This window comes from Musa acuminata, unplaced genomic scaffold, assembly GCF_036884655.1.
Source record: "Musa acuminata AAA Group cultivar baxijiao unplaced genomic scaffold, Cavendish_Baxijiao_AAA HiC_scaffold_412, whole genome shotgun sequence".
Classification (NCBI taxonomy): domain Eukaryota; kingdom Viridiplantae; phylum Streptophyta; class Magnoliopsida; order Zingiberales; family Musaceae; genus Musa; species Musa acuminata.
This window is the reverse complement of record NW_027020660.1, coordinates 610,104-637,923: the sequence shown is the minus strand read 5'-3', so window position 1 is coordinate 637,923 and position 27,820 is coordinate 610,104. Positions and strand designations below refer to the sequence as shown.

The 27,820-nt window shown below is 36.6% G+C and overlaps 2 protein-coding genes and 1 long non-coding RNA gene across 4 annotated transcripts; 1 reads left to right on the top strand and 2 right to left on the bottom strand.

Moving 5' to 3' along the window:
• Positions 1–1,308: 1,308 nt before the first annotated feature.
• LOC135658679 (uncharacterized) lies at positions 1,309–2,230 on the bottom strand. Its single transcript, XR_010505543.1, has 2 exons — positions 1,762–2,230; positions 1,309–1,599 (listed from the first exon to the last, which is right to left on the bottom strand). It is a non-coding gene; the product is annotated as an uncharacterized LOC135658679 (long non-coding RNA).
• Positions 2,231–3,297: 1,067 nt separating this feature from the next.
• Positions 3,298–18,289, bottom strand: LOC135658674 (uncharacterized). Of its 2 annotated transcripts, XM_065176143.1 has the most exons (13): positions 15,115–18,289; positions 14,903–15,015; positions 14,165–14,194; positions 13,944–14,086; positions 13,170–13,346; positions 12,959–13,022; positions 12,753–12,857; positions 12,156–12,309; positions 10,657–10,746; positions 8,850–8,905; positions 8,481–8,538; positions 6,884–7,380; positions 3,298–3,546 (listed from the first exon to the last, which is right to left on the bottom strand). In XM_065176143.1, exons 1-12 carry the CDS (start codon positions 15,194–15,196, stop codon positions 7,244–7,246), a joined length of 1,209 nt encoding a protein of 402 aa, XP_065032215.1. In that variant the 5' UTR covers positions 15,197–18,289; the 3' UTR covers positions 3,298–3,546; positions 6,884–7,243. The 2 variants fall into 2 exon arrangements, with proteins under 2 accessions (XP_065032215.1, XP_065032216.1); XM_065176144.1 differs by lacking the exon at positions 6,884–7,380 and having other exon boundaries at positions 15,115–18,287.
• LOC135658717 (uncharacterized) lies at positions 16,660–27,820 on the top strand. The gene is made up of 13 exons (XM_065176180.1): positions 16,660–16,711; positions 20,143–20,255; positions 20,964–20,993; positions 21,072–21,214; positions 21,812–21,988; positions 22,136–22,199; positions 22,301–22,408; positions 22,852–23,005; positions 24,423–24,512; positions 26,234–26,289; positions 26,601–26,652; positions 27,075–27,130; positions 27,755–27,820. Exons 1-13 carry the CDS (start codon positions 16,660–16,662, stop codon positions 27,818–27,820), a joined length of 1,161 nt encoding a protein of 386 aa, XP_065032252.1.

Sequence of the window (27,820 nt, the reverse complement as noted above, 5' to 3'; positions counted from 1 at the left end):
GGTGCACTATCCTTTTTGGTTTGGCCCACTTACAATTGGCATCGTCGAGTCGGGCTTGAAATCAATTGATCTCGATCAAAATTCTATTGCTCGGTTCGGTTTATGCCCTGTCTCGGTAACGGTGGAAAATAGGCATTAACTTATTTCCTCTCTTTTTCGGTTTTTTATTTTGTTTTATAAAAAAATATTTTTTATTATAACGAAATTATCACTTACCATTAAGATAATATCGTACAATTAATTGAAACAGGTCTTTAGGGAAGATAAAATCTGATAATTAATTATGATCGATTGATATGAAACATTAGAGTCGATCACCGTTCAACATATATTATCGTGTAGAGGTTAGCATAGAAAGACGGTTCAAGCTTAGCTCCCCTGTCACCCATATGCATAAAATATCGATGGGGGACGTTAGGTTAATTGCAAGGTATATTCTTTATAAAGAAACACAGAAGACCGAAAGAAGAAAAGAAAGGATGGTTAGGGTTCTCGACTACGGGAGGGCTGACGGGTGCACTATCCTTATTTGTTTGGCCCACTTACAATTGGCATCGTCGAGTCGGGCTTGAAATCAATTGATCTCGATCCAAATTCTATCGCTTGGTTCGGGTTATGCCTTGTCTCGGTAACGGTGGAAAATAGACATTAACTCATTTCCTCTCATTTTCGATTTTTTATTTTGTTTTATAAAAAAATTATTTTTTTTAATAACGAAATTATCACTTACCGTTAAGATAATATCGTACAATTAATTAAAACAAGTCGATAGGGAAGATAAAATCTGATAATTAATTATAATCGATTGATATGAAACATTATAGTCGATCACCGTCCAACATATATTATCGTGTAGAGGTTAGCATAGAAAGACGGTTCAAGTTTAGCTCCCCTGTCACTCATATGCATAAAATATCAATGGGGGACGTTAGGGTAATTGCAAGCTATATTCTTTATAAAGAAACACAGAAGACTGAAAGAAGAAAAAAAAGGATGGTTAGGGTTCTCGACTACGGGAGGGCTGACGGGTGCACTATCTTTTTTGGTTTGGCCCGCTTACAATTGGCATTGTCAAGATCCACTATTTTTAGGATTATTATGTACTTTTATCATGATTTTTATTTTTTGTGAATCATCATGATTGAGTATAAAGATATGGCGTATTGCGTGATGACGATGTCGTTGTTAGGCATCAATTGAACGTCAAATTTTCTACATCTTGAACAGGGCTTCAGAATACAGTCATAGTCATGGACTTGAATAATAACTTTATAAAAGGTTGCATCAAAGAAATATCACAATCCCGAATGAGATATTTAAGCATATGGAGACTTAATAATACTTTTTCCAAATGTGGAGAGTAGAGGCAACAATAAATTTAATCAAAGTATCTTTAATTGCCTAGTCAGACAGTTCCTATCAAGAAAGTCCTGAAGCACAGGATGTTCCGGAGGCTCCCGGTGTGCCATCCATTCTCGTTCAGAAATTTCAACGCCATCTCATCCTCCAAGAACCCCTCGCGATCTCCTCTTGTTCGATCTTTTTCTTACCCTTCTTGATCTCTCCTTCCCTCTTGTCTTCGATTTTGATCTTTCTTCCCTAATTGAGCGATTTTGATCAGATGATGGAAAACAACGAAAACCCTAGCTCAAGTTGTCATCAAATCAAAGGCCAACGCACTTCACAGAAACAATACAAAAAAAATTCAAGCGCGATAAAGGTATCAGAAAACTAGCTAGGGTTTAGAAGAAGGAAACTTACCTCAACGGGCAAGGAAGACCAGATGCGGATACCGTCGTGCCGAGGGTTTCGTCGTGCCGAGGATTGCGCGATAAAGTCGCAATCTTCAAAGCGAGCGAGCGAGCGAGCGCAAGGGTTCCGCCGTGCCGAGGCTTCCAGAGACACAGAGTTTTGACTCGGCCAGCACGATCTTTTATATCATAGGAATTGAGCCGTGAGGTCGGCATCTGATGGTTGGAGTACTGATATGAGCGGATTGTGCACGGATTCGTCAGGCCACACAATTAATCGAGCCGTGCTTGGGTTTGAGCTCAGTGATTGTGAACTGAATGTGAATTTGTGAAAACATTCGGGTTCGATGAGGCTCCTCGGCTTGGTTCAACCGGATCGATTACTTGGTTGATTCGGATGAGCCTATGGGATGCATAAATATGAAGAATCATTGAAGAGCATTGCAGCTCCAATAAGATAAACAAAACTGGACATATAATTCAATATCACGATTAACAAAATAATAATAATAATAATAATAATAATAATTAGTAATAAATATTGATTGATTCGAATGAACCTAAAAGATTTGCATGGATTCACATCTACATTTCAGAATGTAGTTTTGATCATTGCTGGGCTCTTTTGGATACTATCTAGCTTTTCTAGTAAAAATATGTTTGTGCGCACGGTTGCTTTCTTAGATGACGCTTTTCTAGTAAAAGTATGTTTGTGCGCACGGTTGCTTTCTTAGATGACCTTTTCTCACAAATACATACTGACTTTGCGGAGTACTTAGAATCCCAATTTTATGTGATTGTATCTTCATAACCCATTACCTGTCTGATTCCACATCATTGCTATATCATCATCACTATGGTCTTAGAATTGTTTTCCTCAAATTAAAATGACCAAAACTGCAGTGCCTAGGAAAGGACAAAAGACATCCGTGAAATCAAAGCCGAGGTTTTTAATTTTTATATTACTATCGGTGCGAGGTCTAAAACCAAAGGAAGTAGAAAAACGAAAAAGCAACAAGGATATAAGGTTTGACTTTCTTTTTTTTCTTCCTTTTTCACATTCCATGAAGTACTTTAAGAATATCCATCTTTCTTCAAGAGCTTATTACCCAGCACTTGCAAGCAACCCACTAAGGTTAACAGCAAGCACATGGTTTTGTAGCTGGGTTTAACACAACTGCAAAAAAACTAACATTTCTAAAGGTTATAATAAATAATACAACATCGCAAATTTCCAACTTATACAAGAGCTCATATATAATTGATTCACATGCACCTCGATTCATAAAGCACTTCGAACCACGTTGTCTTTTGGCTTAAGTTAATCTATAAAAGAAGATTACATTTGGAGAACATTATCATGGAAAGCATAGACAACTGACATTGGCCTATACAGGGTTCCTCTACTTGCAACATCCGAGGTAAATCTTACGAAACTTGTCCATCTAACCAGAAAACCCATTTGTAGCACAAGCTGATCTGACAGTTGTTATGTTTCATGTATGCAGTTAGCATTTTGTTTGAAGACAATAGGCAGCAGGCCCCGTGAAAAATAGAATTGCCCATGAATTAGTAAAAGGATTATCATAAAAGTAAAGGGATAAAGGTCTGAAATTTTACAGGGAGGACTAGCCCGTAAATGATTAGTGTTATCCTGGTATCACTAGACCTGTATGCAAACTAAATGTTGGCGATGTTCTGCAAGAGTTGCAGCGAGTGATTCCGCATGCCCACTGCTACTGCTGTCAGATGCACTACGAAGCAGTTCCGAGCCCTCCCCTTCATTAGCTTTCACCTTTAGCAGCAAAGGTTGAAAAGCAATCAGCAAAATAAACAAACAGGAAAAAAAGCACAAATAAAGAATTAAGTCGCTCTCTTAATAAACACATGTTATCAGACACCAAAAAAACGGCAGCATTAAATAACATTTGAGACATTGACATGAAAAATACTATGGTGATAAGGTAACTATTTATAGAATATGTCAACTTTCAAAGAGAAATCTGCATTAATTGTCAAGATATTCATCAGAAGTTGAATGAATAGAAAATCATAGATAAATTTTGCTGCCTACAAAATAAATATATAATTTTCTTACAGTTTCCACTTCACTATATAAAAAACTTACTTTTGGTCCTTGCAACCATTAATTAGCTTGCAAATGCTAAAACGTTATTTTCATTGATACATCAAAAAATTATCAAACTGTGGTATTGAGACGAATCAAGCTGGGAAAACTGATAGTCACAAACGGCAACCGTGATCATGAACATACCATTACGTGGTTGTGCAGCAAGTTATTTGCCTGTTGAAATGTGGTTTAAATTTCTCCTAAGAAACTTGACACAAAATTGCCTAATTTTTTGTTTTCTTTTCTGTAACAAAACACTGCTTGCCTCTCCTTGAGAAAATGCAACCACAAGAATCCACAAGTTTAGATTTAACAGAAGCCTTAGGGTGTCTTCATGCCACACATAACTAATAGTTCCAGCAGCATCTGATTCTAACTAATCCACAACTTGATTACTCCCATAGAGGTAATGATGCTCTAAAGAAATGTGTTCATCAGGTATATCCAACTCCAAGATGCCCATCAAATAGGCAAACTAGGATTATAGAAATGCTACTGTATCTACTCTAGAAACATCGGAGGATGAATTTCCCTATATCCATATGCAACATAATATGCAGCATGACTACCACATTTTACAATTTTCATCACTAAAGCATTAAACATTACTTAACAAGTATAATCTGTGTGAACTAAAGTAATGAGCACTAAAGTGCCACAGCAACCATGGACTAATTATATAAGGTTCCACACCAGGAATCCCGGTGGTCACCAAAATGGCCAGTGTGGATTTGCTGAAGTATATGCTGCTGGCTAACAAAATTCTATAACTTAAAAGGAAAATGACTGTATATCAAGTTACTTTTCAAGATGCAGTTATTTGGAAAAGCAGGGTTGCTCTGTATCCAGATTTATGATATATCTTAACTAAATGTAACGGAACATAGATCTACAGCACAGAACAGCTGCTTTAAGTAGAGGCATCAATTGCTAATCACATGCACCAAGTCAAACCAAACCCACCAGACTGTTTAGGATAACTTGTCATGAACATAGTTCAGAGCCTGGTCGAGAACTCTTGACCTGTTGGCTGGTTGGCTATGTTAAGGTCAAGCATACATTTTGCTTATAGCAATGTTTTAATTATATCTTCTTGAATCCCCTTCTGACATGCAAAACCAAATATGATCAACCACTCTGACCATATAGCTATATAGTTTGGTTCCTCAATCCTCATTTAGAAATCTAAACCCACTAGAAAATTGGCTCGATTCACATCAGCCTTACATGTCCCTAATATAACCCATCTCAACGTGACTGACCCAACTCGTCAATCACCTCTAGTTCAAGAATTTGTCATCTTTAAGATTTGTCCCTTTTTGCCTCTATGTACTGCTAATGAATTTGAAATTTTATTAACAGGAAAGGTTGACTGATGAAGTTGCTGAGATGACTTGTAAATTCTCCTCTGCTCAGATTGAGAAAGTCTCCGGTAGTCCAACTTTGAAACTCCCTCATTTATTCAATCTAACTCCAAATTCATCGGGGAAAGGCCACCAAGCACCAAAGCAGCATCCTGTAGGTAGTCAAACCAATCAGGAAACTTTGCCAGCCCCAAAAACAGTTTCACCTCCATTTACAATTGATGAAGATGGTGAAGCACAAGGTCAGCGCCTTCAGCCATTACCCACTTGAGGCGATATTCAGATGTTGAAGACCAACAGCTATTATCCAGTTTCTACTTTGTTTACATAATAAATAGAGATGAGCAAATTTTACTTGTCTATTCACTATTCCATGTGGTTTAATTTTTCAGAGACTGATGATTATTATGCTCACAACATTCGTCGTTCTGTTCGTGAAGCTGCACTATCAAGCTCATCAAGCAACTCAGAATTGTTGCAGGAAAGAAGCAGTGATGATGGTTCTGAACACTTCTTTATACCTCTATCAACAACAGATGCTGCTTTTCAGAAAGAAATCGACGATGTTCCTGATTACTACAACTGGAGAAATCAACAACTGGTTTTCTCCTCACCACCAGAAGTTCAGGCCCCGATGAACATGACAGATCTTTCCTGTAATGCCAATAGCCAGCAAAGCTTCATTCCAGATATGTTAAATAGATTGAATGGACTGAAGGAGAACAAAAACCTGGCCAGGCTGTTCCAACCATCCACTGAAAAAATACAAAGAATGCATCCTGAAGTCAACGACACTCTGGATCAAGTTTTCTCACCTCCATTGTTACTGGAATCATCATTCTTCCAAGATGCATACGAGGACTTGCTCGGTATGGTTAATATTTCCAGGCATGTGTTGGTATTATTTTTTTCAAACTGCCTAGTGTGGGTGTTGATTTTGGTCTTCACTGTCCACTCTGTTGGCTGAGTGCATTGCTCATAGTTCTTGTTCCTGATTACTACACCGCTAACTGTGGCAACCTTTTTCTTTTCTTCTGCAGCACCATTATCTGAAACTGATGCTGCTCTCATGGAACACTAAGAGTTCCATATCCACCATGGTGGTGGTATTATATGCAGCTGAAGAGAAAGGTTAGATGCAGCCGTCTTGGTCGAGGGCCAACATCATACATTCGTTTGCGATGGTGACTAACTTAGGCAACTGAAATGTAAGGGTTTCTAATTCGAGCTTGAATCGTGTGATGTAGTCTAATTTTACACTCGATTCCACTGTTGTTGTTGGTTGTTTTGATGATGCATCTATCTAACTATCATTTTCTCTACCCGGTCATTGTGTAGCAGCTGTAATTATGCTGTATCTTTTCATACTTAACAAAATGTCCTTACCCTTCAATGGCTTGTTTTGTATTTGCGGGTCAGATCTTTTGTTATCGTCATGGGTAAATATTGGTGACGTGTGGACTGCAAGTTATATAATTCGGCATTATGTGAATCAGGTTTTTGTGCACAAGCAATCACTTTGCCTACAAATGACTCGTGGAGAATCCTCTGTAACCCATATGCAAATCAAAATTCTAATTGCATATAACTATCACAATTCTCCGTAACCACAGAGAAATGCAATTCATTAATTTTACCTTCGAAACCACTATTTTTAAGATCTTTGTGCGATGCAAATTCTCAAAGAATTGGACATCTCGAGCAAGTTTAGCAAGACTCATCTAGCTGGTGGGTGGTGGTGGGCTCAGTCCTGGTCATCACAAATTATGGAATTATCACGGACTCACCCATCCTTCACCACAACTTTCTTGATGGCCGGCATGCTTCCTTCATGGCAAAATCTTCTTGCTCTTTTTCTGCTTGAGCCTCTTGCTGTGCTCATCTGATGATTTTTCCTGTTTGAGGGGTGGCAAGACACTATTGTCTTCAGATTCAGCTTGACTTAATACATGGGCTTCACTTGTTTCATCATCGTATTGGTCCCCAGTCTTTCTTTTCTACTTGACTTTACCAACTCTCTTCCTTTTAGATGCTTTCTTACCGCTAGAGATTGGCAATTCATCATTATCTACGGTTTCAGTATCATCGCATACTTGTAGATCAGCTTGTTGATCACAAGTATTGCCATTGGAACCTGTTTAACAAGAATTTTGAGACATTATCAAATTGTTTTACATGACGAACGAGTTCCTTACAGATTTTCTAACATTAATTAAAGAAGAAAACCGACCTATTCTAGAACATGATTTAGGTAAAAAGCTACCAACAATCTACATGTACAATTTGTTCCAACATCACTGTGCTGACAAGCACTGCCACAAAACATGCCTATTTGTCTGTGTTTCATGATACCCAAACACAAATACTTCATAGGCTAGCCAGATTTTTTTGTGTGGTAGAATACTTGACCAAACCTAAATGGAGGTACCATGACTAAAGATTCAACAATAACTAATGAGATGCCCATGACCACTGGGAACCAGAAGAGTCCTGATGGTAAGGCTTGTCTAAATCATTTGCTGTTAATAGTGTAATACAGTAAATTTATTGCCAATGATGTAAGAAGTCCATGGACTGATATTACTAGTAACTAGCACACATGGGCATGCTGTTGCTCAGGTATGTATACTCTTGAAACCCTGATATTTTATCAAACTATATAAATCTGAACACATGGAATATGTTTTGATTGGGTTTTATTTCAAATTTAGTATGCATTTAGGGCTTCGTTCATCATAACAAGTGATCCAAATTGTACCAAGTGGGCCTTGTCATGTGACCCAAATTGCCTAAGCCCATGCATTATCAGCATCCCTGTCAGGTCATTTGCCTAAGTGGGATTATTAGGAAGTCACAGTCTACCCTAACCAAATGGAGATGTCCTCAACAGAACTGGCTCAAAATCTCACTCAAGTACACTATTATCATGGTGTACATGATGTTCACGGTGTTAACCCTAAAGCTAGTTGACCTACTAATCCATTATTTGTATGGAGGTTAGCTATGTTTTAGATAGGACTTAGTTGACCTACTAATCCATTATTTGTATGGAGCAGAAACAGACACACGAGATGTTAACCATGTTAGTTATTTGAAATAGGTCAATCAAGTTATATGTACTAATATCACATTCATTTCCAATGTGAATCTACCGAAGTATCAAGTTGTATAGAGCCATAGAGCATGTAAATGTGAATTTGTAGCGTCAAATCCAAATTGTTAAATAAGTAATACCTTCGTCTGAGAAATGTGAATCGATCACCACATTTGTTAGATGTTGCTTGAGGAAAACCTATTAAAAAAAGAAATATACTCAATGATAGGTTTATACAAACCAAAAAGAAAATGTGAACTGTTTGCAAGCACAAGTTCTTGAACCTATGCATTCCTCTACAATATGCATCCAGTTACCCCAGTATAACCTATAAATTAATGGGCTTTACATGAAACATGAATCTAAACCAAGAGGAAGAACTAAATTGCAAAGCACCACCAAACTTAAATTCCCTTCTTTAAAAATGTTCTATTATATGTAAGCCAATGGATATTGAAAATTTTGTTGAAGCAAGATCCATTTATGAACTGATAGTAGTTATAGCATACCGCAGATAGAAGTTGTCTCGTCTTTGCATCCCACACACGCAAAGAGCTGTCCAATCCTATAAACCAATATCATCATTAAGCATGACCTTATAAACCTACGACCAAAACACTAATGCATAATGTGGCGAGTAAAGAACTAAGGCTTCCACCAAAGCATAGTTTGACATATTACTTGTGAAGACATGACATATGAAATTAAAAATATTTCATGCTTAACTATAGTTTTACCAAAAAAAACTCATAGCAAGAATATATATTACAGTTTCAAACATGACAAGAAATTTCAGACAAAGCTCTAGGACCAACAAAATAAGAGAAAAAGATTCTCTTACGTCTTCCACGTTCAAAATTATAGTTAACATTTAGTAAAAAGTAAACTTGAATTTGCAAGGTACACGTCACCACAAACAAGTATCCCAAAGTATGGCAGTACACTTTTCAGAATGTATCATCTTTTTAAATTACCAACAAGAGAACTTCCAAAACAACACATCCAAATATTACAAATGATGTCCATCTGATGCCGAGTCTAATGAGGTGGGAACTACCTAAAACTTGATGATGCTTACTGCTACCATTGAGATATTTTCTTCAATAAAATCTGTCAACATGACATAGCTAGAAATGAGAATTTCACACTAGGCTTGTGGTGTACTGCCCCAATGGCTAATCCAATCAAATTGGGGATTGGGTCAAGGTCGATGTCGGACCCAGGGTTGGGTTATAATTGTTCAAAACTAATCAGGACCAGGACAAGAACAATATCACCTATCCCCATCCCCATCTCAAGCCTCCCCCATCCTTTCTCCACGTATCCGACCGCACCAGAAAAAAACCCCAGCAATTTCATATAAGTAATTTCCCTACTATCTTGTTAATATAATTAAAGAATATATCAATAGTAAAAAATGTATTCATAAGCTATGAGATAACAGTTACATCAATCTTTGTTGGGTCGGAGATGGTACTAAGTTTATGAACCCGAGTCAAAGATGAGGCAAGGTCAGGGGACTTGGCTCAATCCAATTCAACTGGGTCGGGTTTGAACAGATTTGACAGGAAAACAGGCATAATCACGGTTGAATTGGGGTACAATTTTCCAAAACCGATTTAGGTCCAAGACAAGGACAGATATCACCTAACCCAACCCCAAGCCTGCCTGCACCATCCCATCTCACCCCAATGGAAAAAATGAACCCCCAACTATCTTGCAAATATAACTGAAGCATATGCCAATAATAATACATGTATTCTCGTAGGAAATTCATGTAGTGGTAAGACAGTTAGTACCATTAAATTTTTGTGTGGGTCAGGGATGGTAATAAATTTATAAACCCGAGTCGAAGATGAGCAGGATGAGGGCCGTATGTTAGACATAACACTCTGGTTTTCATTAGAAACACAAACAAAAGGATGTTTATCTTTAACAAAGTTGATTGTAAAATAACTCCCAATAAACCATGAAAAGTATGTCAAACATTGACCTTCAAGATGAAACAGTATGCACCCAGTAATTTCTCTTGAAATGAAGCAATGAGAATTTTTAAAGGATAAAATCCAAAAATGGCTGATAATCCATGGAGGATCGTTACTCAACAAATCAAAGAACAATAGAAAGCTTGAAAAGTTACATTAAATGAAAACCACCAAATATATTAAATTTGGTATATCTGAGTTATAAACTAAAAACTTCCAACATGGAACACTATTCTCTTTCCTTTTTTTCGAGGAAACAAAACACTATTTTGTGCCATGGTAGAAGTAAAGTTGACTGAATATGTTGAATTAACAGTATACAACTTCTTACCACAAGATGCTATCACGGGAAGTTCTGGATGTCTCGCTATAGATCTGATGCTTCCAGAGCACTTACCAATAAAGCATCCCATCAGTTTTCCTGAAAACAAGGAAATCGACTGCCATCTAGTCAACATCAGGAGTTAGTTCTAAATATTAGTAACCCTGAATCACTTGAATCACCAGGGGCCAATTCATCATTGATAGAAGCTAATTATTAACTGTCTAACAGGTGATACAAATGTGAAACCATTACAAGAAAACTCAGATATTTCAAAATAATAAGCATCAGAATAACGGTAAATACTACAATTCAAAAAACTAAAATGAATGGTACTACCCAATATTTTAACAACACTAGGAATTTGAATTGTTAAATAAAATTTTTCAGCTATAAGCATGTCCTAGCTTCAAGCTCACATTGGAAAAATCTACTCAGTTAATTAGATGAAATATTATTACTTGAACTAAGTTAATAACAGAAAATAAAAGTTCCAAGTGAGTCAAGCTAGTTCCGTCTCTGATAATGAGCTCACTTCATTAACATTCTTTGGACCAAATCCTTAATCCAAGAGCACAGGTCACCAAAAATGTAAACATAAAGCATGAACTTCTCAGAAATGACAGAAAGCATTACTGCACAAAAACCAGGAGGATGACTATACCGCACATAGTTAAGAATAGTTGAGCCAGTTCATTGACAATGAAAAGAAATTAGAACATCATGTAATCAACTGAGAAAACTATGTAATATAGAAGTTAGGATAATTTCCTTTTTGCATACCATACCTGCAACACATGTCACATTCAAACCTTTAGTTTCCTTGTTGGAACTGACTATTCCTGGTTCAATATTCTTAATTCATGTTGAGTCTTAAACTTTTTTTACGATTTCATAAAGGCCTTCAACATCAGCTGATTGCTTCTAAAATTGCTTATGATGTAGCCACATATATTGTCTGACATAAAACTGTTTGAAAGAATTTTCTGTTCTACTGAAAGTTTTAACTCCAACAATTTGACCATAAAGGAATAACAAGTTGAGGTTCATCGGACAGCCCAAAAACTAAAAAGGTTTTATCGATGAAATAAAATAAGAAACCGTGATAATTTTGTCCATTATGGTAATAGGACTTAATTTATTATGGGAGTAGGAACAAGTAGCTAGACATCTGATAAATGTCTATAAGAATCAAAGAGTCTTAGATATGAGATTATAACTAAACGACAATCAGAGAAAGGATCTGATCAAGAAATTATATCCAATCAAGAAATTATATCCACAAAAAAAGAAAACAAAAGAGAAATAAACAAAACAGCTAAATATAATTAACAATGTAGTTGCACAGTGACCTTGTAGAACTATGACTTTCACTAGTTCTCATACATTAAATTTCAGAATCATGAGATTATGATCATAAAAAACAACAAACTAAAGAGGATGAATGAATCAGGTAAATAAAATTAAAGCATAGCCGCATGGTGTACATTTAGAACTATGACTTTTACCTGTTCTCATATCAAATGAAGCAAGATCCCCAGAACCATTGCCTATATAGACTGTATAGCCATCTAGATCTTCACAAACTGCTTTAATTGGAGATTCTCTAAAGTCGACTGAAATTATAGGTCTCCTCTGTGCTGAAGTGTCATAAAGACGAACCTATCACAAGATATAATTTTTAACAAATAAGAGAATAACAGCATACTGGTCATTAAAATCTCATGCGGACTGAGTAATTAGTTTACATCATTTTCTCGACTTCTAAAGCAATGGGTCAAGAACTATTAACCATATACAAAAGATTCATTAACCAGGATAGACCATATGGTCAAGAATATTTCAACATTAATCAATAAACAGAAGAAAACTGTTTATTAACTACAAGTTGGTTAACACTCCAAATGTGCAAGCAGTATTTGTAAAAAAGTTTGGTCAGGCACTGTTATCATAAAATCAAACTTAAGACTTTCAAATGTATCCTCGATCTCATGGCAACAATTGCAAAAGTTGTCGAAAGACTTACAATAAAAGTTATACTCCCAACTATTAGCATTTTTTAGCTTGTAAGCTACAACTAGTAAACATATTTCATAGTGCCATACCTGATGATTGATCGTGCCAGCCACAACTTTTCTATGGTCATCTTCACTCAGAAAAGTTGCAGCAGTAAACCAAGTTGGAGAGAATATACCAAGTCTATTAGGAGGCTACAAAAGACAAAGAGCAAACCGATAGAATCTTCATAATCAAAATACAAATAGACCAGAAACTCTCATTAAATTGCACTAATAAGAATGAAGTGACTCACAGATTTTGCACTCCAGATCTTACTGCATTTTCCAAGATCCCACATGTTCAATTCAATGCCATTCCTGAGAGAAAAGAAAACACAAATTAAAGTACTAGGCCAAAATTAGGCAATATAACAACCTTTCAAATTTTTATTAAAGAGGCTGTCACCCATGAATATAATTGCAACAAACTCATATACATTTCTTTAACAGCTTACGGAAACTTACCCTCCAAATAAGGCATAATTCTCACTTTTATCCACTGAAGAACATATTATTTTACCAGAAGAGCATACATTCCATGTAATATGAGAAGCAGTAGTTGAGTTTTCTGGCGCATCACCGACGGGAATGGACCTCAAGCAAGCATTACCCTTTTCCAGACAGGTAAGTAATGAAACTGACCTGAAAAACATAAGGATTGAATGAATATAAGAATGTGCATGCAATTCGAGATCACAACTAAAGTTTGTAAGTAACAGTACCACCATGAACTAAATTTTACTCGATAGATGTACAGAATTTCCATTCTTGCATACAGATGCATGCATATGCAAAATCATTGTGAATATACGTCAGCTAGTTCTCCTCTCTTCTAGTTCTAATACAACTTTCTTTGTCCACAAAGCTTTGCTCTTGAATCACTAGATAAACCTTCGTATTAAGTTTCACTATCTATATACATTGGAACCTTGGGATGTCAAATACAGGAGTAAGTGCTGAAAGCAAGAATAATCTATCTGAACTTTTTTATTCAATGTCCTGCAGATACATATGCCTGCAGCAGTCTTTTAAACATGATAGTGTCATAGGTTTGACCCTCTAAATGCCAATTGGGCAGGTGCTAAAATTTTAATTCAACCATCTGTGATATTCTTTCACATGAACAAGTTTCTACAGAATATATCTTAGGTACAGCAGATTGGTAAAATGTTCGGATACAAGTTCAAAAAAATGCTACATCTGCTATGAGCTATGAACTATGGCATTTATTTATGTTACCTTGATGGAACATCGATTCCTTTAGTTTTGAAGAGATGCAATCCAACAACATGATCATCATTAAGAGAGCCATCCAGTGATAAGGGTTGATCGATCTTAGTGATGCCCAAAGCCTCTCCATTAATAGGATTTAGACACTCAACCTGGAATTCATAGAATATCCCATGTTTCAACAACCTAGAAAAAGAGGGTTTTCTCTTGTTTCATATATGATAACTTACCAAACCATTCTTGCGAGCAACAGCCAAAAGCTGCAAAGAACAGCAAACAATTAACAAGTGTCATGTCTAGAAGGTAGAAGAATATTTTACACGTCGAACTGTTATGAGATTAAAGATATAATTATACTAGAGTAACATATAAGAATTTCCAAACAAAGGAAAGAAAGGTGGAAACACATCTTTAGTGATTACATGCCAATCCAAGAATGTGAAATAGAATGTGACATTATAGTCAACAGAATTCGCAAATCCAAAACAGGGTTCCAATGAATTATAAAACTTCCTTATAGGAATTGATCCTAGATCTCAAACTAATCGTGAATAATCACATTAAAGTTTGTATAATACTTAGGAATGCTTGTCCACCGTAATCAAACTCTAAAATCTTTGAACATACACTTTTCTTTTGTAATGTTAAACCACCATATCTCCATTGATCATCCAAATTAAACTTTCAAGCTGGAAAGTGAAGGCACAAAATAGGTTTCTGCTTCTTTAAGAAAGAAGAACATAACATGAATATTAGCTTCAAACTAGTGAAGCTTTCATTAATATTCAAGAGAAACTAATAAGATCGATTTCTGGTTTACTTCAAAACTACCAAGAAGCCATGAAGATCCAAAAGGAGACTAACATAAGCTTTGATTTGATTGTTTACCTCCCATTAAGTAGTTAAGATTGTCATAGCATCCATTTATGTATAATAACTCAAATCCAACAAAGAATGTGATAACAAACCGGATCAGTTTTGTGATCAGAATAAGAAGCAGCAAGGACACAAGATGAAGCATTTGGCTGCCCCCATGTTTCTACCACCTTTGGAATTCCAGTCTTTCCATGAGCTTCGACAACTGAAAACTCATTGCAATATCACATCATGAGTTGTAATTAAGAAATGCATGCCATGTAGACCATTCAAGAAAGAGTAATGTTTAAGCAATAACAACCACCTTTTACAAGACCGAGCACGTCAGTCGTCAAGGCTCTCAAAGGTGGGCATCCAGGGCACTCCAATGCACTTGTTCGTGGCATCTTCTTGAAACATTTTGGCTCCTCAAAACTTCACCGAAATTATAAATTTCACCAGTAAGTAAAAGCAAAACAATTAACCGATCAATAGAACACACAAGAATAACAAAGCAATTAAGGTGTAGGGGCTGCAAAATCTTGTGCTGTGGAATCTCCAAAGAGAAGTAGGTAGAAAAAGATCAATCAATGTCCCAAAAATTACGAGTTTCAAACATACTTGATGGGAAGGAGAAAACAAAAAAAGACAAAAGATCTTTTATATAATCACACTGTGTATACATCTAAACTAGCTTCAACATATTTTTTCATGTTCCTTAGAGCCACAATATCGGTATCCTGTCATGCTAAACAGCTATTCTTTCAGAAGTCAGGAGCCAACTCCTCTTTCGAATCTCGACATAATGGAGCCTCTATCTCATTTAGCAGCTTACTAATAGTAATCGTCTGGTAAACATCCCATCTTGATCGACGCATTATGTTGATCCAACTACTAGGCTATCATATGGTGTTTTGTTTGTCTTCAAGTTCCTTAGATTAATTGATAGTGGACATGTCACCCGAATCCCAGTCTAATGTCATAATGATCTTAAATTAAGAATGTACCCTCAGCATCACCCAATTTCTTCGAGAAAGAAAAACAAATTAATCGATAACATAATGCTGTTGGATTTGGTAATTATCGATGAGCTTTGTTGATCATCCAAGCATGTAACAACTGTATCAACCATCGAGTGGACATATCACCCGAATCTCAGTTTAATGTCATACTGATCTTAACTTAAGAATTTATCCTTAGCATCACCCAATTTTTTCGAGAAAGAATAACAAATTAGTCGATAACATAAAGCTGTTAGATTTGGTAATTATCGATAAGCTTTGTTGATCATCCAAGCATGTAACTGTATCAACCATCGAGTGGACATGTCACCCGAATCGTCGATGAGCTTTGTTGATCATCCAAGCATGTAACTGTATCAGCCATCGAGTCCAGCAGATACCTGACCAAGCCTGGTGCTCTATCGATGTAAGACCAGATGATGGGGATAACAATAGAATTTACAGAAAGGACGATGCAAATAAGCGAAGGATGTCACAACCGGGGGCATAGGTGACGCTGAGCGAGCGAAGACGAATCAACAACACCCGTAAGATTGGTTATGAGAGAAAGATCAATATTGCTGGCTATGGAAGGTGCCGAGAAACCCGATTGACGATTCTCGACACCATATCGCCGGCGACCATACCGAAAACAGAGCGACGAGTTCAAATCGGAAAGAATCGACACATGAAGCTCACTTTTAGGAGGGATATAGAACATGTACCGGATCTTGCAAGAGGGGAGAACGTACGAGTCTGCTAGGTCAGAGATCGACAACTCGATTTGGCTGATCTCAGGAGGCGTCCGGCCAGGGCGATCTACGCTCGCTCGACGCCACTTAACCGGTGGCAAAAAAAATAAAGAAAGGATGGTCAGGGTTCTCGACTACGGGAGGGCTGACGGGTGCATTATCCTTTTTGGTTTGGCTCGCTTACAAACATCGTCGAGTCGGGTTTAAAATAAATTGATCTCGATCCAAATTTTATCGCTCGGTTCGGGTTATACCTAGTCTCGGTAACGATGGAAAATAAATATTAACTATTTTCCTCTCTTTTTTAGTTTTTTATTTTATTTTATAAAAAAAATATTTTTTATTATAACAAAATTATCATTTATCATTAAGATAATATCGTATAATTAATTGAAATAAGTCGATAGGGAAAATAAAATCAGATAATTAATTATAATCGATTGATATGAAATATTAGAGTCGATCACCGTCCAACATATATTATCGTGTAGATGTTAGCATAGAAAGACGGTTCAAGCTTAGCTCCCCTGTCACTCATATGCATAAAATATAAATGGGGAACGTTAGGATAATTGCAAGCTATATTCTTTATAAAGAAACACAGAAGACTGAAAGAAAAAAAGAAAAGATGGTTAGGGTTCTCGACTACGGGAGGGCTGACGGGTGCACTATCCTTTTTGGTTTGGCCCGCTCACAATTGGCATCGTCGAGTTGGGCTTGAAATCAATTGATCTCGATCCGCTTTATAAAGAATATAGATTGCAATTACCCTGACGTCCCCCGTTGATATTTTATGCATATGAGTGAGAGAGGAGCTAAACTTAAATCGTCTTTATATGCTAATCTCTACAAGATAATATATGTTGTACGGTGATCGACTCTAATGTTTCATATCAATTGATTATAATTAATTATCAGATTTTATTTTCCCTATCGACTCGTTTCAATTAATTATATGATATTATCTTAATGGTAAATGATAAATTCGTTATAATAAAAAATATTTTTTTTATAAAACAAAATAAAAAATTGAAAAAGAGAGGAAAAGAGTTAATATCTATTTTCTACCGTTACCGAGACCGGGCATAACCCGAACCGAGCGTTAGAATTTGGATCGAGATCAATTGATTTTAAGCCCGACTCGACGATGCCAATTGTAAGCGGGCCAAACAAAAAAGGATAGTGCACCAGTCAGCCCTCCCGTAGTTGAGAACCATAACCATCAATTCTTTTATTCTTTCAGTTTTCTATGTTTCTTTATATAGAATATAGCTTACAATTATCCTAACGTCCCCCATTGATATTTTATGTTTATGAGTGACAGGGAAGCTAAGCTTGAACCGTCTTTCTATGCTAACCTCTATACGATAATATAAGTTGGACGATGATCGATTGTAATGTTTCATATCAATCGATTATAAATAATTATCAGATTTTATCTTCCTTATCGAATTGTTTCAATTAATTATACGATATTATCTTAATGATAAGTGATAATTTCGTTATCATAAAAATTATTTTTTTTATAAAAAAAAAATAAAAAACTAAAAAAGAGAGGAAAAGAGTTAATATTTATTTTCCACCGTTACCGAGACTAGGTATAACCCGAACCGAGCGATAAAATTTGGATCGAGATCAATTTATTTTAAACCCGACTCGACGATGTTTTTTAAGCGGGGTAAACCAAAAAGGATAATGCACCCGTCAGCCCACCCGTAGTCGAGAACCATGACCATCCTTTCGTTATTTTTTATGCCACCGATTAAACGGCGCCGGGCGAGCGTAGATCGCCCTGGTCGGACGTCTCCTGAGACCAGCCAAATCGAGTTGTCGATCTCTGACCTAGCGGACTCCTACGTTCTCCCCTCTTGTCAAGATCCAGTACATGTTCTAGATCTCTCCTAAAAGTGAGCTTCATGTGTCGATTCTTTCCGATTTGAACTCGTCGCTCTGTTTTCGATATTGTCGCCGACGATATAGTGTTGAGAATCGTCAATCGAGTTTCTCGGCACCTTCCATAGCCAGCAATACTGATCTTTCTCTCACAACCAATCTTACGGGTGCTGTTGATTCGTCTTCGCTCGCTCACCCATGCCCCCGGTTGTGACATCCTTCGCTTATTTACATCGTCCTTTCTGTAAATTCTATTGTTATCCCCATCATCTGGCCGTACATCGATAGAGTATCTGCTGGACTCGATGACTGATACAGTTAAATGCTTGGATGATCAACAAAGCTCATCGACGATTCGGGTGACATGTCCACTCGATGGTTGATACAGTTACATGCTTGGATGATCAACAAAACTCATCGATAATTACTAAATCCAACAGCTTTATGTTATCGACTAATTTATTATTCTTTCTCGAAGAAATTGGGTAATGCTAAGGGTAAATTCTTAATTTAAGATCAGTATTACATTAGATTGGGATTCGGGTGACATGTCCACTCGATGATTGATACAGTTGTTAAATGCTTGGATGATCAACAAAACTCATCGATAATTACCAAATCCAACAGCATTATGTTATCGACTAATTTGTTTTTCTTTCTCGAAGAAATTGGGTGATGCTAAGGGTAAATTCTTAATTTAAGATTAGTATGACATTTGACTGGGATTCGAGTGACATGTCCACTATCAATTAATCTAAGGAACTTGAAGACAAACAAAACACCATATGACTGCCCAGTGATTTAAAAAACGCTAGGTGCCAAAAGGCGCCAAGGTCCACAAACGCCCGAGGCGCTAGGCGCTCGCCCAGGCGCTCGCCCGAGCGAAGCGAGACGCTAAAATATAAAAATATATAATATAATTAATAATTTCAAATAAATAAAAATTAACAACATTAAAATCAAAATAATATATTATTAATCTATTAACAGAAAATTAATCATTTCAAAATTCAAATAAACTTAATATTAAGAGTATACTATATACTAAGCCTGATGGAGAAACGAGGAAGCAGCGGCGAGCGGCGGCAGTAGCAGTGGCGAGCGGCGGCACAGCAGCGACGAGCGGCGGCAGCGGGAAAGGGAAAAGGAGCAGAAGGCACGAGCAGTGGGAGGGCTCGCGGGAGGCGCGAGCAGCGGGAGGGCTCGAGGGAGGCGCGAGCAGCGGGAAGGCTCGCGGGAGGGCTCGTAGGAGGCGCGAGCAGCGAGAGGGCTCGCGGGAGGCGCGAGCTGCGGGAGGGCTCGAGGGAGGCGCGAGCAGCGGGAAGGCTCGCGGGAGGCGCGAGCAGCGACAGCGGCGAGCAGCGGCAGCGGGAGCAGGAGCGACGAGCAGCGATATCGCGATCGGGATCGGGATCGGCAACGGCAGCGGCTGCGGCAGGAGGTTAGGGTTGGGTAAGGGTTAGGGTTGGGGTTATATAGGTTTAGTTGGTTCGATTGAACCAACTAACAACCGAATCAGAACCGAACCAGACCTAAATTCTGGTTCGGTCGCCTTGATTTACCCAGGCGCTCGCCCGAAGCGCCCACGCCTGGGCTCGGGCGAGCGCCCAGGCGCCGCCTGCTTAAACATTACTCTTTCTTGAATGGTCTACATGGCATGCATTTCTTAATTACAACTCATGATGTGATATTGCAATGAGTTTTCAGTTGTCGAAGCTCATGGAAAGACTGGAATTCCAAAGGTGGTAGAAACATGGGGGCAGCCAAATGCTTCATCTTGTGTCCTTGCTGCTTCTTATTCTGATCACAAAACTGATCCGGTTTGTTATCACATTCTTTGTTGGATTTGAGTTATTATACATAAATGAATGCTATGACAATCTTAACTACTTAATGGGAGGTAAACAATCAAATCAAAGCTTATGTTAGTCTCCTTTTGGATCTTCATGGCTTCTTGGTAGTTTTGAAGTAAACCAGAAATCGATCTTATTAGTTTCTCTTGAATATTAATGAAAGCTTCTCTAGTTTGAAGCTAATATTCATGTTATGTTCTTCTTTCTTAAAGAAGCAGAAACCTATTTTGTGCCTTCACTTTCCAGCTTGAAAGTTTAATTTGGATGATCAATGGAGATATGGTGGTTTAACATTACAAAAGAAAAGTGTATGTTCAAAGATTTTAGAGTTTGATTACGGTGGACAAGCATTCCTAAGTATTATACAAACTTTAATGTGATTATTCACGATTAGTTTGAGATCTAGGATCAATTCCTATAAGGAAGTTTTATAATTCATTGGAACCCTGTTTTGGATTTGCGAATTCTGTTGACTATAATGTCACATTCTATTTCGCATTCTTGGATTGGCATGTAATCACTAAAGATGTGTTTCCACCTTTCTTTCCTTTGTTAGGAAATTCTTATATGTTACTCTAGTATAATTATATCTTTAATCTCATAACAGTTCGACGTGTAAAATATTCTTCTACCTTCTAGACATGACACTTGTAAATTGTTTGCTATTCTTTGCAGCTTTTGGCTGTTGCTCGCAAGAATGGTTCGGTAAGTTATCATATATGAAACAAGAGAAAACCCTCTTTTTCTAGGTTGTTGAAACATGGGATATTCTATGAATTCCAGGTTGAGTGTCTAAATCCTATTAATGGAGAGGCTTTGGGCATCACTAAGATCGATCAACCCTTATCACTGGATGGCTCTCTTAATGATGATCATGTTGTTGGATTGCATCTCTTCAAAACTAAAGGAATCGATGTTCCATCAAGGTAACATAAATAAATGCCATAGTTCATAGCTCATAGCAGATGAAGCATTTTTTTGAACTTGTATCCGAACATTTTACCAATCTGCTGTACCTAAGATATATTCTGTAGAAACTTGTTCATGTGAAAGAGTATCACAGATGGTTGAATTAAAATTTTAGCACCTGCCCAATTTGCATTTAGGGGGTCAAACCTATGACACTATCATGTTTAAAAGACTGCTGCAGGCATATGTATCTGCAGGACATTGAATAAAAAAGTTCAGAGAGATTATTCTTGCTTTCAGCACTTACTCCTGTATTTGACATCCCAAGGTTCCAATGTATATAGATAGTGAAACTTAATACGAAGGTTTATCTAGTGATTCAAGAGCAAAGCTTTGTGGACAAAGAAAGTTGTATTAGAACTAGAAGAGAGGAGAACTAGCTGACGTATATTCACAATGATTTTGCATATGCATGCATCTGTATGCAAGAATGGAAATTCTGTACATCTATCGAGTAAAATTTAGTTCATGGTGGTACTGTTACTTACAAACTTTAGTTGTGATCTCGAATTGCATGCACATTCTTATATTCATTCAATCCTTATGTTTTTCAGGTCAGTTTCATTACTTACCTGTCTGGAAAAGGGTAATGCTTGCTTGAGGTCCATTCCCGTCGGTGATGCGCCAGAAAACTCAACTACTGCTTCTCATATTACATGGAATGTATGCTCTTCTGGTAAAATAATATGTTCTTCAGTGGATAAAAGTGAGAATTATGCCTTATTTGGAGGGTAAGTTTCCGTAAGCTGTTAAAGAAATGTATATGAGTTTGTTGCAATTATATTCATGGGTGACAGCCTCTTTAATAAAAATTTGAAAGGTTGTTATATTGCCTAATTTTGGCCTAGTACTTTAATTTGTGTTTTCTTTTCTCTCAGGAATGGCATTGAATTGAACATGTGGGATCTTGGAAAATGCAGTAAGATCTGGAGTGCAAAATCTGTGAGTCACTTCATTCTTATTAGTGCAATTTAATGAGAGTTTCTGGTCTATTTGTATTTTGATTATGAAGATTCTATCGGTTTGCTCTTTGTCTTTTGTAGCCTCCTTCTAATAGACTTGGTATATTCTCTCCAACTTGGTTTACTGCTGCAACTTTTCTGAGTGAAGATGACCATAGAAAAGTTGTGGCTGGCACGATCAATCATCAGGTATGGCACTATGAAATATGTTTACTAGTTGTAGCTTACAAGCTAAAAAATGCTAATAGTTGGGAGTATAACTTTTATTGTAAGTCTTTCGACAACTTTTGCAATTGTTGCCATGAGATCGAGGATACATGTGAAAGCCTTAAGTTTGATTTTATGATAACAGTGCCTGACCAAACTTTTTTACAAATACTGCTTGCACATTTGGAGTGTTAACCAACTTGTAGTTAATAAACAGTTTTCTTCTGTTTATTGATTAATGTTGAAATATTCTTGACCATATGGTCTATCCTGATTAATGAATCTTTTGTATGTGGTTAATAGTTTTTGACCCATTGCTTTAGAAGTTGAGAAAATGATGTAAACTAATTACTCAGTCCGCATGAGATTCTAATGATCAGTATGTTATTATTCTCTTATTTGTTAAAAATTATATCTTGTGATAGATTCGTCTTTATGATACTTCAGCACAGAGGAGACCTGTAATTTCAGTCGACTTTAGAGAATCTCCAATTAAAGCAGCTTGTGAAGATCTAGATGGCTATACAGTCTATGTAGGCAATGGTTTTGGGGATCTTGCTTCATTTGATATGAGAACAGGTAAAAGACATAGTTCTACACGTACACTATGCGGCTATGCTTTAATTTTATTTACCCGATTCATTCATCCTCTTTAGTTTGTTGTTTTTTATGATCATAATCTCATGATTCTGAAATTTCATGTATGAGAACTAGTGAAAGTCATAGTTCTACAAGGTCACTGTACAACTACATTGTTAATTATATTTAGTTGTTTTGTTTATTTCTCTTTTGTTTTCTTTTTTTGTGGATATAATTTCTTGATTGGATATAATTTCTTGATCAGATCCTTTCTCTGATTGCCGTTTAGTTATCATCTCATATCTAAGACTCTTTGATTCTTATAGACATTTATCATATGTCTAGCTCCTTGTTCCTACTCCCATAATAAACTAAGTCCTATTACCATAATGGACAAAATTATCACGGTTTCTTATTTTATTTCATCGATAAAAACTTTTTAGTTTTTGGGCTGTCCGATGAACCTCAACTTGTTATTCCTTTATGGTCAAATTGTTGGAGTTGAAACTTTCAGTAGAACAGAAAGTTCTTTCAAACAGTTTTATGTCAGACAATATATGTGGCTACATCATAAGCAATTTTAGAAGTAATCAGCTGATGTTGAAGGCCTTTATGAAATCGTAAAAAAAGTTTAAGACTCAACATGAATTAAGGATATAGAACCAGGAATAGTCACTTCCAACAAGGAAACTAAAGGTTTGAATGTGACATGTGTTGCAGGTATGGTATGCATAAAGGAAATTATGCTAACTCCTATATTACATAGTTTTCTCAGTTGATTACATGATGTTCTAATTTCTTTTCATTGTCAATGAACTGGCTCAACTATTCTTAACTATGTGCGGTAAGTAGTCATCCTCCTGTTTTTTGTGCATTAATGCTTTCTGTCATTTCTGAGAAGTCCATGCTTTATGTTTACATTTTTGGTGACCTGTGCTCTTGGATTAAGGATTTGGTCCAAAGAATGTTAATGAATTGAGCTCATTATCAGAGACGGAACTAGCTTGACTCACTTGGAACTTATATTTTCTGTTATTAACTCAGTTCAAGTAATAATATTTCATCTAATTAACTGGGTAGATTTTTCCAATGTGAGCTTGAAGCTAGGACATGCTTATAGCTGAAAAATCTTATTTAACAATTCAAATTCCTAGTGTCGTTAAAGTATGGGGTAATGGGTAGTACCATTCATTTTAGTTTTTTGAATTGTAGTATTTACCGTTATTCTGATGCTTATGATTTTGAAATATCTGAGTTTTCTTTTAATGGTTTCACATTTGTATCACCTGTTAGACAATTAATAATTAGCTTCTATCAATGATGAATTGGCCCCTGGTGATTCAAGTGATTCAGGGTTACTAATATTTAGAACTAACTCTTGATGTTGACTAGATGGCAGTCGATTTCCTTGTTTCAAGAAAACTGATCGGATGCTTTATTGGTAAGTGCTCTGGAAGCATCAGATCTATAGCGAGACATCCAGAACTTCCCATGATAGCATCTTGTGGTAAGAAGTTGTATACTGTTAATTCAACATATTCAGTCAATTTTACTTCTACCATGGCACAAAATAGTGTTTTGTTTCCTCGAAAAAAAGGAAAAAGAATAGTGTTCCATGTTGGAAGTTTTTAGTTTATAACTCAGATATACCAAATTTAATATATTTGGTGGTTTTCATTTAATGTAACTTTTCAAGCTTTCTATTGTTCTTTGATATGTTGAGTAACGATCCTCCATGGATTATCAGTCATTGTTTCATTTCAAGAGAAATTACTGGTGCATACTGTTTCATCTTGAAGGTTAATGTTCGACATACTTTTCATGGTTTATTGGGAGTTATTTTACAATCAATTTTGTTAAAGATAAACATCCTTCTGTTTGTGTTTCTAATGAAAACCAAAGTGTTATGTCTAACATACGGCTCTCATCCTGCTCATCTTCGACTCGGGTTTATAAATTTATTACCATCCATGACCCACACAAAAAATTAATGGTACTAGCTGTCTTACCGCTGCATGAATTTCCTACGAGAATACATGTATTATTATTGGCATATGCTTCAGTTATATTTGCAAGATAGTTGGGGGTTCATTTTTTTCATTGGGGTGAGATGGGCTGGTGCAGGCAGGCTTGGGGTTGGGTTAGGTGATATCTGTCCTTGTCTTGGACTTAAATCGGTTTTGGAAAATTGTACCCTAATTCAACCATGATTATGCATGTTTCCCTGTCAAATCTGTTCAAACCCGACCCAGTTGAATTGGATTTAGTCAAGTCCCCTGACCTTGCCTCATCTTTGACTCGGGTTCATAAACTTAGTACCATCTCCGACACAATAAAGATTGATGTAACTATTATCTCATAGCTTATGAATACATTTTTTACTATTGATATATTCTTTAATTATATTAACAAGATAGTAGGTAAATTACTTATATGAAATTGCTGGGGTTTTTTTTCTGGTGCGGTCGGATACGTGGAGAAAGGATGGGGGAGGCTTGAGATGGGGATGGGGATAGGTGATATTGTTCTTGTCCCGGTCCTGATTAGTTTTGAACAATTATAACCCAACCCTGGGTCCGACATCGACCTTGACCCAATCCCCAATTTGATTGGATTAGCCATTGGGGCAGTACACCATCGGCCTAGTGTGAAATTCTCATTTCTAGCTATGTCATGTTGACAGATTTTATTGAAGAAAATATCTCAATGGTAGCAGTAAGCATCATCAAGTTTTAGGTAGTTCCCACCTCAATAGACTCGGCATTAGATGGACATCATTTGTAATATTTGGATGTGTTGTTTTGGAAGTTCTCTTGTTGGTAATTTAAAAAGATGATACATGCTGAAAAGTGTACTGCCATACTTTGGGATACTTGTTTGTGGTGACTTGTACCTTGCAAATTCAAGTTTACTTTTTATTAAAAGTTAACTATAATTTTGAACGTTCAAGATGTAAGAGAATCTTTTTCTCTTATTTTGCTGGCCCTAGAGCTTTGACTGAAATTTCTTGTCATGTTTGAAACTGTAATATATATTCTTGCTATGAGTTTTTTTTGGTAAAACTATAGTTAAGCATGAAATATTTTTAATTTCATATGCCATGTCTTCACAAGTAATATGTCAAACTATGCTTTCGTGCAAACCTTAGTTCTTTACTCGCCACATTATGCATTAGTGTTTTGGTCGTAGGTTTATAAGGTCATACTTAATGATGATATTGGTTTATAGGATTGGACAGCTATTTGCATGTGTGGGATGCAAAGACGAGACAACTTCTATCTGCGGTATGCTATAACTACTATCAGCTCATAAATGGATCTTGCTTCAACAAAATTTTCAGTATCCTTTGGCTTACATATAATAGAACAATTTTAAAGAAGGGAATTTAAGTTTGGTAGTGCTTTGCAATTTAGTTCTTCCTCTTGGTTTAGATTCATTTTTCATGTAAAGCCCATTAATTTATAGGTTATATTGGGGTAATTGGATGCATATTGTAGAGGAATGCATAGGTTCAACAACTAGTGCTTGCAAACAGTTCACATTTTCTTTTTGGTTTGTATAAACCTATCATTGAGTATATTTCTTTTTTTAATAGGTTTTCCTCAAGCAACATCTAACAAATGTGGTGATCGATTCACATTTCTCAGGTATTACTTATTTAACAATTTGGATTTGACACTACAAATTCACATTTACATGCTCTATGGCTCTATACAACTTAATACTTCGGTAGATCCACATTGGAAATGAATGTGATATTAGTACATGTAACTTGATTGATCTATTTCAAATAACAAACATGGTTAACATCTCGTGTGTTTGTTTCTGCTCCATATAAATAATGGATTAGTAGGTCAACTAAGTCTTATCTAAAACATAGCTAACCTCCATACAAATAATGGATTAGTAGGTCAACTAGCTTTAGGGTTAACACCATGAACATCATGTGCACCATGATAATAGTGTACTTGAGTGAGGGATTTTGAGCCAGTTTTGTTGAGGACATCTCCATTTGGTTAGGGTAGATTGTGACTTCCTAATAATCCCACTTAGGCAAATGACCTGACAGGGATGCTGATAATGCATGGGCTTAGGCAATTTGGGTCACATGACAAGGCCCACTTGGTACAATTTGGATCACATGTTATGATGAACGAAGCCCTAAATGCATGCTAAATTTGAAACAAAACCCAATCAAAACATATTCCATGTGTTCAGATTTATATAGTTTGATAAAATATTTGGGTTACAAGAGTATACATACCTGAGCAACAGCATGCCCATGTGTGCTAGTTACTAGTAATATCAGTCCATGGACTTCTTACATCATTGGCAATAAATTTACTGTATTACACTATTAATAGCAAATGATTTAGACAAGCCTTACCATCAGGACTCTTCTGGTTCCCGGTGGTCATGGGCATCTCATTAGTTATTGTTGAATCTTTAGTCATGGTACCTCCATTTAGGTTTGGTCAAGTATTCTACCACAAAAAAAAATCTGGCTAGCCTATGAAGTATTTGGGTTATGATATCATGAAGCACAGACAAATAGGCATGTTTTATGGCAGTGCTTGTCAGCACAGTGATGTTGGAACAAATTGTACATGTAGATTGTTGGTAGCTTTTTACCTAAATCCTATTCTAGAATAGGTCGGTTTTCTTCTTTAATTAATGTTAGAAAATCTGTAAGGAACTCGTTCGTCATGTAAAACAATTTGATAATGTCTCAAAATTCTTGTTAAACAGGTTCCAATGGCAATACTTGTGATCAACAAGCTGATCTACAAGTATGCGATGATACTGAAACCATAG

Bases quoted from the DNA above. Each gene is read 5' to 3' on its own strand.
- LOC135658674 (XM_065176143.1), bottom strand. From the start codon at position 15,196: ATGCCACGAACAAGTGCATTGGAGTGCCCTGGATGCCCACCTTTGAGA. The intron at 13,023-13,169 runs GTAAGTTTCCGT...CTTTTCTCTCAG, and splicing joins AATTATGCCTTATTTGGAGG to GAATGGCATTGAATTGAACA. The intron at 12,310-12,752 runs GTATGGCACTAT...ATCTTGTGATAG, and splicing joins CTGGCACGATCAATCATCAG to GTTCGTCTTTATGACACTTC.
- LOC135658717 (XM_065176180.1), top strand. From the start codon at position 16,660: ATGGTCAGGGTTCTCGACTACGGGAGGGCTGACGGGTGCATTATCCTT. The intron at 20,994-21,071 runs GTAAGTTATCAT...TATGAATTCCAG, and splicing joins TTGCTCGCAAGAATGGTTCG to GTTGAGTGTCTAAATCCTAT. The intron at 27,131-27,754 runs GTACAATTTGGA...CTTGTTAAACAG, and splicing joins CACATGACAAGGCCCACTTG to GTTCCAATGGCAATACTTGT.